The following is a 12,567-nucleotide window of genomic DNA, read 5'->3' as shown; positions in this document are numbered from 1 at the left end:
GTATCAGGCAAATGTAAGCACAGAGGGGTAAAACTGAGCTTGGTTTTACCCTGAAAGCCTGCAAAATATGGAAAACTTAAGCCCTGATATCAAGGCCTTGAGAGGAGGACCCCAGATAGTGGTGAAAAAGAAATTCTCTAGTCTCACTTCCAAGGAAATGCAAGGAAAACATTCTCAAAAGATGGCACACAATAGTACATCAAACAAAGGAAAGTGCCATTACAAGAAAAGAAAAGGAAAAAAGGGAGGGAGTGAAAAAAGGGAGGAAGGGAGAGTGGGAGGGAAGAAGCAATACATACTGATTAAGAAATCTATTCAAGGTACTATGATGTGAAAAAAAGGAAGTTATGACTTGTTCTACAAAATGAAGCAAAGTAAGATTTTCTATTTGCTTATCGGCAAAAAAACAAACTATAAATATAAATAAAATAGACATTATAGTAGTTACTTATGGGAAGAAGTAGGCAAATGGAAGAAAAAATAGGAAAGAGACTTTTCTTTGTACACTTCTCTTTACCTCCTAGTTTTCTAGCCTAGTGAATGAATGTGTTGTCGCTTCTAAATTTAAATTACCTAAGAATAAATTCAATCAAAGATGAATGTAAAACTTTTATGAATAGAATAACTTATAAAACAAATATATAGAGAGTAACATCATTTTTCATTCTTTGGAGGACACAATTTATAAAGATATCAATACTTTCCCAATTGATAATATTCTGTGTAATTCTGAACACATATTTAAAGACACAAAATCATAAAACATCAGTTCTTCCCAAACTGATATGCATTAATCAAAAGTCAAAAAAAAAAAATTTAAGCAGGATATTTTGAAAAATTGGACAAGTTGACTGTAAAATTTATTCTGACATGAAATTGGCCAGAAACAGCCAAGACATACATGAAAAAGAACAAGGAGATGACAACTGCTATACCAATTATTAATGCTAATTATACAGCTATGTTACTTAAAATACTTATGCTTAATAATAATTATGGCAGTTGCCTTAAAATGATAAGCACCCATAAAGTTAGTTTTATTTTGATATTAAAGTTATTGAGGTTAAATAACATTTAGTAAGCAAGTTCTAGAACAGAAAACAAAGAAATTCAATGAGAAACCTTTTGATTAACTTATAAATTGTATTTATTTAAATTTCTCAATATGGAATCAAATAAACCATAATTTACCAATATCAATTCAATAATATTCTTTGAAAGAAAACACGTTTAATAAAATATTAAGTTTTCCCCTATGAATTCATTGCCAACTTCCACTTTTTTCCTTTAGACATAAGTAATCATACTGCAGCCACAAATTCCCATGGCCAAATTCAAAGATATATTCATCCAAAGTAGTGTTTCACACTGATATGGGACTTTTATACTGAGAGGACCAATGGCTTCCTCTTGTTTGAGAAAATCAAAGATGGTTGCAACCTAGGGGGTACTTTGAGGCCATTCTGTCCATGGGTTTTAAAACAAGTCCTGAGAATTTTCTGTACTTTAAAGGAAATGAAGGAGTTATGGTGGTGCTGTGGTTAAAGCATTCAGCGGCTAACCAAAAGGTAAGCAGTTCAAACCCACCAGCCGCTCCATGCTAGAACGATGAGGTAGTTTGCTTCCGTAAATATTTATAGCCTTGGAAATCCTCTGTGACATTTCTATCCCATCCTATAGGGTTGCTATGAGTTGGAATCACCTAAATCAATGGGTTTAGAGGAAATGGGGCATTAGGAGGGAGGGAGTAAAGTAAAGAGGAAGAAAGACAGACAGATAGAGTGGCACGAAGAAAAAGAGAGACAGAGAGACACTGAGTAACTCTCTCCCCCAGAGGTAAAATTTCTCCTAAGTTCCTTAGGCATGCTCTAAGGGGCAAAGTCAAAAAACTTTTATAGCTTATTAACACTTGTCAGTCAGGATATGTCAGAACATGTTAAACAGCAACACAGTTAATTAGACAGTCTCACCTGCGTGGCTACTAGATAGATCAGCTCCCCCAGGGTTGGTAAAAGGCACTGCTTCAATCTGCTGTTCCTGAAGTTTTCCCTAATTAATTCAGTTAAGAGAGTAATTGCCTGGAAAGAGAAAAAAAAGTATATTATTTCATGTGTTTCTCTCAATTTGTATAAGTAAAAGGCAAGATATTCTACAGAAATTCATCATCCATTTGTAAGAATTAGTTTCCAAATTATTTCCAAACTATAGCCTGACTTCTCAAGAAAAGAAAAAAAAAAAAGCAATAATCTCATGTGAAAGTGAAAATATATGTGGTGAAAAAACTTACATACATATAGTACTGTGGTGCAATTGTTGTCATATCTTTAAAGATAAGAAATTGAGGCATTACAATGAATTATCAAACCCAGCTGAGAAACAGAGAGTATAGTGGGAGGTACAGCTGGTATTAGAATTAGTAAATACGTTAGAGAGTGGTGGTTTCTCTGACCTCCACATCAGAAGCATAGGCTTTGGCTGATGTGGATGGTAATTATTCTCCTTGCTCCTGAAGTTAGATGAGGCAACCTGACACTACCACGTGGCAGGTAGTGAGTTCCAGTAAGATGGTGGAATAGGCAGACAGACTGCAGAGACCCCCTTCAACAAAGAAAAGGGGAACCAATTAACACAGATGCAGAATATAATCCTGGAGCCCTGAGCATTGAAGGGAAGGATACAGAAGTGGACTAAACTCCAACTAGTAGAAGAACTTGCATGAAAACACCAAAAAAGGAGATATATGGACCTGTGGTCTGGTGGCTATCCTGACAGCATGGACAGCTTGGATAGTGCCAAATTGTGTTAAGACCTAAGAATTAACCTAAAAATCAGCCCTGCTAGCCAGAGGATGCATGGACAACTGCATTGGTGGCTGGTGAATAAAAGGGGAAGCAGAGAAGAAGAAGGCAGGCTGAGCTGTGGACTTTTGCCTGTCCAGAGGGTGCAGCCCTTTTGAATGTTTACAAGTGATTTGACCATTTTGGATATTTAAAGCAACAGCATTATCCCAGATTGCAGGGACTCAAGAATAGACTCCACTTGACAGGAACCACAAGGACATTCTGGATGCCAGTGACTGGAAAGGTTCTAGTTTTCAGCTTTTTCTCTCTTCTCTGTTCCTGGTTCCCTTTTTTTTCTTTCTCATGGTTAACTCCATTTCTTTTCTTTTTGAATTTTTCACATTTCTTTTTTCATTATTCTCCTACTCTACCTTTTTTCTCTTATTACCCTCTCCCCAGATATGGTAGGGTTGTTTTTTTTCTTTTTTTCTTTTTTTTTTTTTTATTGTTCCTGTGTGTTTATGTGGTGTGTTTTTTGTCCATGTGCTTTTACTTTTTTGATGGTTATACGATTGTTGTTTTTGGCTAACTGAGTGGGAGACAGCAGCCATGCCCATATGACACAACTACACCTGTACCTCCACTTACTGAATGGGAGTCACCACTTCCTTCTCAACCAACTGGCCAATGATAAATGACCACCAAGAAGAGCCTGACTCACCCTTAGCTGCTCTTCGCAAACAGTTAACAGAGATCTAAATACAACAATGTTACAATGTCTCAGAGACAACAGACCATCAGAATCTACACAAAGAAGCAACATGAAGTGGTAGAAATAAGAGAGCAGGGCACAGACCCAAACACATCCCTGAGGAAGGTGCAGCACTAGAATTCCCTGATAAGGTATTCAAAAGAATTATATTATCTTCAAAAGATTCAGAGACAGATCAAGGAAAACACTGACAAAATTAAAGAAAACCCCAGAACAATTTTGGAGAAAATATAAGAAAAAAATGACAAAATAAATTAAAAATTAGAAATGACACAAAATCTGCAGATAGAAATCCAGAAGATTTCTATTTTCAGAAATAGATAAGACACTGAAAGGGCAAAGGAGTAGAATTGAATCAATGGAAGACAAAATTAATGAGATTGAAGACAAATCCCTGAATACTTCTTTGGAAAGGGATCGATCAGAAAAAAAGATCAAAGCAAAATGAAGAAAGGCTAAGGTTCATGTGAGATACCATCAAAAGGAGTAACCTGTGTGTAATCAGAATTCCAGAACAGGAAGAGAAAAAGAAAACCACTGAGAAAATTGTCCAAGATTTGTTGGAAAAGAACTTCCCTGCTGTGATGAAAGATGAGAATATATCCACTCAGGAAGTCCAATGAACCCCAAACAGTATAGACCCCAAAAGAAAATCACCAAAACATATCATCATCAAACTCTTCAAAATCAAAGACAAAGAAAAAAATCCTGAAAGCAGCATGGGAAAGATGAAAAGTTATTGACAAAGGACAACAATAAGAATAAGCTCGATTTCTCAGCAGAAACCAAGCAAGTGAGAAGGCAATGAGATGGTATATATAAAACCCTGAAGGAGAAAAATTTCCAATCAAGAATTATATACCCAGCAAAATTGTCCCTCAAATACGATGGTGAAATTAGGACATTTCCAGATAACCAGAAATTAAGAGAATTTGTTAAAACCAGACCAACCTTACAAAACCTTACAAAAGATACTAAAGGGAGTCCTTTGAAAAGAGAACCAATAATAGCAAACAACAGACCATTAATACACAAGATGACATAACCCAGAATCCAATATAGCTATGGATGTACCCATAGGAAAGTAAGCTTACAAGATTGTAAACAGGGAACTAGAGACATCAATTGGCAAATGAGTACAACTACAAACCAAAATGAGAGAAAATACTATGTAGTTACAGAACTTCTAAATGGTAAGGAAGTCAAGAGAGTTGCAAGATAGATTGGACTGTTCTAAATCTGGGGAGAAAATTATAAATCACAGGGTAACCTCAAAGAAAAATGATAAATCTATACATCACAATAAAAAAGAGGACAAGAACATATATTTAGCAAATACTAAAACAACAGCTACAAAGGAAATGATAACACAATTCATAAACATAACGAGCTCAGCCAGAAAAGTATATGGAACAAAGAAACCAGGAACACACGAAAAAAACACATAACAAAATGGCAGTAACCAATTCATACTTGTCGATAATTCACTGAATGTTAATGGATTAAATGCACCACTCAAGACACGGAGAGTTGCAGATTGGATAAGAAAACATAACCCACCAATATGCTGTCTACAAGAGACACACCTTAGAGACAAAGACAAAAATAGGCTAAAAATCAAAGGATGGAAAAAGATATATCAAGCAAATGGCAACCACAAAAGAGCAGGAGTGGCAATATTAATTTCTGATCAAAATGACTTTAAGACAAAAAACCACCATATGAGACAAGGAAGGATGTTATATAACGATTAAAGAATCAATTGAACAAAAAGATATAACCATAATAGATATCTATGGACCCAATGAAAGAGCCTCAATATACATAAATCAGAGTTGAAAAGGCAAATAGATAACTCCACAGTCATAGTGGGAGATTTTAATAAACCACTTTCAATGAAAGATAGAACTGGAAATCAACTCAACAAAGATGCTGAAGAGCTAAACAAAACAATCTATATTACATGCAGAATATTCTTTTTTTGTCTGGTTTCCTTCACTTAAGATCTTGAGTTTGAGATTTATCCATATTGTTGCTTGTATCAATAGTTCATTCCTCTTTATTATTGAGTAGCATCCCGCTGTACATTTATGCCACAGTGTGTAATTCCCACTATCACATACTTAATCTATATGAAGTAAGGAGGGAAAGAAGTTATGTGGCATCATATTAGTCTTTGCAGCAGACCACTTTTTCTATACAGAATCTACTTTCAACTTTCAATTATATTAACAATCTACTAGTGTTACATTAAATCACCTAAAATTGCCAATGTTAAGCCACATTTTACCTACAAAAACAGAAATTATATAGGTTCAACCAACAAATCAAATAACCAAACTTTGATAAAGCAATGCAGAATAAGACTGTATACCTACAAACTAAAGAAAAAATTTGTAGACATCGAGATTTTTTGCCTTCTAATTTCATCAACTATTTCATCCTGTAAACACTCATGAAACAGTCATAATAATGTTCATCTAATTACATGACTAATTACATGACTAATTACCTGCCTTTTTCTCTTCTAAGCTAGTATCTCACATTATGCACAAAACTTACTGAAAATGAATCAAAGGCCCAAAAAGTAAAGCTAAAACCGTAAAGGTCTTGAAGATAAATATAAGAATAAGACTATGGGACCTAAAAAAAAAACAAACTCATCGCTGTTGAGTCAGTTCCATCTCATAGCGACCCCTCCTTGGGTTTCCAAGGTGGTATCACTACGGAAGTAGATTGCCTAATCTTCCTTCTGAGGAGTGCCTGGTGGGTTTGAACCACCAGCCTTATGTTTAACAGTCAAATGTCTTAGGGACTATGCCACTAGAGCTCCTATGGAACCAAGTCTAATTTATTTACTTTAAAATCCCTTCACCTATATCAAACCTTTCTCTTTAATTGTTGTTATTGTTAGGTGCTGTCAAGTCATCTCTGACTCATAGCAAGCCTATGCACAGCAAAACAAAACACTGCCCCATCCTGGGCCAGCTTCACAATCCCTGCTGTATCTGAGCCCATTATTCCAGCCACTTTGTCTATCTATCTCATTGAGATAGATATCTTCACTGACCCTCCACTTTACCAAGCATGATATCCTTCTCCAGGAAATGGTTCCTTCTGACAACCTGACCAAGGTAGGTGAGACAAAGTCTGGTCATTCTCACTTCCAAGGAGCATTCTGGCTGCACTTCTTACAGGAAAGATTTGTTAGTCCTTATAGTAGACCAAGGTACTCTTAGCATTCTTCTCCAACCCACAACTCAAAACCATCAACTCTTCTTCAGTCTTCCTTATTCATTGTCCAGCTCTCACATGCATAAGAGGTGAATGAAAATACCATGACTTGGGTTGGGTGCACCTTAGTTTCAAGTAGACATCATTGCTCTTCATCACTTGAAAGAGGTCTTTTGCAGCAGATTTGCCCAATGGAATGTTGTGTGATGTCTTGACTGCTGTTTCCATTGGTGATGACTGTAGAAACAAGTAACATGAAGTCCTTGACAACTTCAATCTTTTCTCCATTTATCATGAAGCCGTTTATTGGACCAGTTGTGAGGATTTTTGTTTTCTTTACATTGAAGTGTAATCTATACTGCAGACTGTAGTTTTTAACCTTCATCAGTAAGTGCTTCAAGTCATCCTCACTTTCAGAAAGCAATGTTGTGTCATCTGAATATGGCAGGTTGTTAATGAGTTATCCTCCAATCCTGATGCCACATTCTTCTTCATATAATCCAGCTTCTCAGATTATTTGCACAGCATACAAATTAAATAAGTATGGTGAAAGGATACAACTTTGATGCATTCCCTTCTTGACTTTGAAGCATGCAGTATCCTCTTGTTCTGCTCAAACAACAACCCCCTGATCTATCTACAGGTTCCTCATGAGTACAGTCAAGTGTTCTGGAATTCCCATTCTTCTCAATGTTATCCATAATTTGTTAGGATCCACAGGATCATAACACAGCCAATGAAACATAAGTAAACATCTTTCTGGCATTCTTTGCTTTCAGCTAAGATCCATCTGACATCAGCAATGATATCCCTCATTGCACATCCTTTTCTGAATCCAGCTTGCATTTCTGGAAGCTCTCCATGAATATAGTGCTGCAACCATTTTTTAATTATCTCTAATAATATTTTATTTGCATGTGATATTAATGATATTGTTCAATAATTTCCATATTCTGTGGAATCACCTTTCTTTGGAATGGGTACAAATACGGATCTCTTCCAGTCAGTTGGCCAAGTAGCTGTCTTCCAAATCTCTTGGGATACCCAAGTGAATGCCTCCAGCACGGCATCCGTTTGTTGAAACATACCAAGGGGTATTCTTTCAATTCCTGGAGCCTTGTTTTTCGCCAGTAACTTCAATGCAGCTTTGACTTCTTCCTTCAACAACATTGGTTCTTGATCATATGCCCCATCCTGAAATGGATGAATACCAAATAATTCTTTTTGGTACAGTGACTCTGTATTCCATATGTCTTCTATTGATGTTTCTGGCATCATTCAATATTGTGCCCATAGAATCTTTCAATATTGCAACTTGAGGCTTAAATTTTTTCCTCAGTTCTTTCTGCTTGAGAAATGCTGAGTGTGTTCTTCCCTTTTGGTTTTCTAACCCCAGGTCTTTTAACATTTCATTATAGTGATTGGCTTTGTCTGCTCGAGCTGCTCTTTGAAACATTCTGTTCAACTCTTTTGTTTTATCATTTCTTCCATTTGCTTTAGCTACTCTCCATTCAAGAGTAAGTTTCAGGGTCTCTTCTGACATCCATTTGGTCTTTTCTTCCATTTTTGTCTTTTTAGTGACCTGCTGTTTTCTTCATGGATGATGTTCTTCATGTCATCCCACAATTCTTCTGGTTTTTAGTCACTGATGTTCAATGCATCAAATCTATCCTTTAAATGGTCTCTAAATTCAGGAGAAATATTACCAAGGTCACATTTTAGCTCTTGTGGACTTGTTTTAATTATATTCAACTTCAACTTGAATGTGCATATGAGCAGTTGATGGTCTTTGTTCCGCAATCAACTACTGGCCTTGTTTTGGCTGAAGATACTGAACTTCTCCATCAGATCTTGCCACAGATGTAGTCAATCTGATTCCTGTGTATACTATCTGGCAAGTTCACATGTGTAGTCATCACTTATGTTGTTCAAAAAGGGTATTTGCAATGAATAAGTCAGTGATCTTGCAAAATTCTATCATGCAATTTCCAGTGTTATTTCTATCACCAAGGCCATATTTTCCAACTACTGGTAACTCTTCTTTGCTTCCAACTTTTGCATTCCAGTCACCAGTGATAATCAACACATCTTGATTGCATGTTCAGTCAATTTCAGACTGCAGAAGTTGTCAGAAATCTTTAATTTCCTCATCTTTCGCTTTGGGGGTTGGTGCATAGGTTTGAATAATAGTAGTACTAGCTGGTCTTCCTTGTAGGCATATGAATATTATCCTATCACTGACAGCGTTGTATTTCAGGACTGATTTTGAAATAGTATATGTGATGATGAAGGCCACACCATTCGTCTTCAGTTTGTCATTCTCGGCACAGTAGATCAGGAGCTCTGGTACTGTAGTGGCTAAGGTACTTGACTGTTAACCAAAAAGCTGGTGGTTCAAACCCACCAGCCACTCCTTGGAAGGAAGGTTTGGCAATCTACTTCTGTAGTGATACTGTCTTGGAAACCCAAGGAGGGATATCTATGAATCAGGTCCAACTCAATGGCACATACAACAACAACAACAAAGCACAATAGATCATATGGTTGTCTGATTCAAAATGGCCAAAACTAGTCTATTTTAGCTCACTAATACCTATGATATCAATCTTTATGCATTCCATTTCATTTTTGACAGCTTACAATTTTCCTAGATTCTTACTTCATACATTTCATTTTCCAAGTATTAATGTATGTTTGCATCTGTTTCTATTCATTTCAGTTGTGCCACATCAGCCAATCGAGATCCTGAAAGCTTTACTCTATCCATAACATTAAGGTCTTCTCTACTCTGAGAAGTCAGCCCTTCCTCAGTCAAATTTTAGTGCATTCTGGCACTTTATTGGACAATGTTTCAGGGCTATTCAAAAAGTTTTCCAGTAATATATCAGACAATGTTTCACTACTATTCATAAGGTTTTCACTGGCCAATTGTTTGACAAGTAGATGGCCTCTACCTTCTTTCCAGACTGTCCTAGCCCTATAAAGCACCACTGAAACCTGTCCACCATGGGTAACCCAGCTAGCATTTTACAAGACCAGTGGCATAGCCTCCAGTCTCACATCAACACATAAGCCACCACAGGATGACAAATTGCCAGACAAGTTTGTCTCATTTAGTTGTTTCTAACCCCTCTGTACCCGCCTACCTCAGGCCCCAGCCTTAAAATAGGCCTCCCCCAAGTGAAAGCAGCCCTCTATCACTGCGCCTGCCTACCTCAGGACCCAGCCTTACAATACAACCAACCCAAGTGAAAAGCAGCCTCCAGCTCTGTGCCCGCCTACCTTGGGCCCTGGCCTTAAAATAGACCTGCCCCCAAGCAAAAAGCAGCCCCAAGGCCTGCACCCCCCTACCTTGGGCCCCAGAGTCTTAATTATCCATCTGTTTTTCCTCTCTTCCTCTTCACTGCCCATCCCTGGTAACCAACAAAGAAAATTTCCTTTCCTGTGTAAGTTAGTACTGCTTACAAGAGAAAAATGGATTCCTAATTAAAAGATATTTCTATTAATCATATAAATCATAATTCAAATATTTCCATATCTACTATCTTTTTATCATCCTAACCCATATATTCTAGTTGCCATAGTTTAAAAAAAAAAAACCTCTTTAACCCAATAGCTCATGAAGAATATTCTAAGCCAAATATACCATTGTTATTACATTAGGTTTTATCTTAAGAACTAAATAAATTTACAATTCACCAATAAGGTCATATGGTTAAAAAATAAATAGAAAAATGATTATTTGTACTTATTTTTAAGCATGCTATTTGGTAGAATAAGCCAATCTTGAAGTGCAATTAAAATTTATTTCAAATAGTGGCATATAAACACTTTTTCTTTTTTTTATTTTAAAAGCTTGTTTTACAAATTCAACATTACATGTACATTTAGTTTCACTCCTCATTTACCATGTCCAACCCTAACCCAATCTCCTCCCCTCCCTACCCTGTAACCCTCCCCCCGTGCCCCTCATATTTATGCACTCCTGTTCGTCCTGCATTTCCTCAGTTTGAATGTTGGTCTTCTGGTGCCCCATGGTCTATTGCTCTAAGGGATGTATTACCATAGAGTATGTGGGTGCATTATCCTGGGTTGAGTGGTCTGCATATACATCTTGTTAACTACTGGGCTGAGAGCCAGCCCCTGAGGGTGAGTTTTATCCGAGGTGCAGAATGTATTCCAGGGTCATAGTATTGCGGGTCTCATCAGATTTCATCTGACCAGTAATTCTGGTCATTACTGAGTTTTTGGATTTTGTTCCACGTTTTTCCTCCCACTCTATCCAGGATCTCCAGATTTGATCCTTTCCTGAGTGGTTGGCATTGGTAGGCAGGTACCATCTAGTTCTTCTGGTCTTGAGGGCCATTCTGTCCTATGGCTGATTGCTCCCAAAGGCCCTTGTTTGTTTGTTTGTTTTTTTAATTCTTCTTTGCTTCCAATGCTAGGAGACCATTAGCTGCATATGAGATGGCCAATGGCCACTTGAAAGCTTCTAAGACCCCAGTTGCTACTCACCAATGTGGGATGCGGAACAAGGCTTTTATATATTTTGTTGTGCCATTCAGTCTGGTGTCCCCCAGTATTATGGTCCTGAGACAGTAGACCTATGGGATCTCTCTCCCATAGAAAACACTTTTTCTTATTCCTCTCGCTAATAAGCAAAACTAAAGGAACTCTGGTGGCACAGTTGTTAAACTGCTTGGCTGCTAACCAAAAAGGCTGGTAGTTCAAATCCACCAGCCACTCTCCAGGAGAAAGATGTGGTAATCTGCTTCCATAAAGATTATAGCCTTAGAAACCCTATGGGGCACTTCTACTGTATCCTGGGATCACTACCAGTTGCAATCAACTCAACAACAGTGGGTTTGGATTTGAAGCAAAAGTAAAATCTCTGCACATTACATATATTGTATCTGAAAAGGGGAAAGGATACCCCAAAAAGTGGAGAAAAGAAGGTAAGACAAGCTACACACCTCAGCAAACAAGACAGTGGTGATTTCTCTGAAATTTATTTTTGCATTCGATAGCCCAGATTAGATGCCGGAGAAACTATGAACCCAGAAATATCAACAGGTGCAGAGTACAAAGGTCTGCATAAAAGCAGTAGCCTATCAAGACCAGAAAACTTTTAAACAATAACCATCACACACTGGCCAAACAGTATTTTAAAAAATAAAACTTGTGACTCCACCAAAACCATGCACCCCCAACAAAGTGGTATCAAGGACTTTTAGTAGGTAAAAAATCCACCAATCATGGGATCTCAACTTGAATGACAAAAAAAAATTGATACACAACAAAACTGACTTGATATTGATACAAGATTTAACAAGAATTTTTAATCAGCCATTATAAAACTGTTTCATTCAACAATGACAAACACATTTGAAACAAATGACAACTAAAAACAAAGAAATAGAAAGACTGAGTAAAAATACAAGATATAAAGAACAGGAATTAAAAATATAATGCCATTCTGGATTAGAAGGCATAATGTTGTGAAAATGTCAAAGATTACTCAAAGTGATCTATCGATTCAACCCAGTATCAATTAAAATTCCAAACATTTTTTTTATAGAAGTGGAGTAATCAACTTTATATGGAGAAGCAAGAGGCCCAAATAACCAAAGTAATTTTGAAAAATAGCAACAAACTAGGAGGTCTCACATTTCCCAAACTATCCCTATTTGCTAATGATATGATCCTGTACCTAGAAAACACAGGAGACTTGGTCAAAAACCTACTGGAACTAATTGAGAGATTTAGCATTGTGGCAGGATA

General features: G+C 37.0%; 1 protein-coding gene across 1 annotated transcript in view; it reads right to left on the bottom strand.

Annotated features, from left to right (window-relative positions):
• The window catches only part of ULK4 (unc-51 like kinase 4), a gene marked incomplete at its 3' end in the record, with an annotated part of 718,552 nt that overhangs the window by 449,075 nt on the left and 256,910 nt on the right, over positions 1-12,567 (bottom strand). The window contains exon 17 of the mRNA XM_007949711.1: positions 1,971-2,078. Coding sequence (XP_007947902.1) covers positions 1,971-2,078 — 108 coding nt within the window. The remainder of the gene's footprint in view (positions 1-1,970; positions 2,079-12,567) is intronic.

This window comes from Orycteropus afer, unplaced genomic scaffold, assembly GCF_000298275.1.
Source record: "Orycteropus afer afer isolate SDZICR_OR568_19922 unplaced genomic scaffold, OryAfe1.0 scaffold00250, whole genome shotgun sequence".
Lineage (NCBI taxonomy): Eukaryota > Metazoa > Chordata > Mammalia > Tubulidentata > Orycteropodidae > Orycteropus > Orycteropus afer.
Note: the sequence above shows the minus strand (reverse complement) of the source record. Positions and strands in the feature narration are given on the sequence as shown.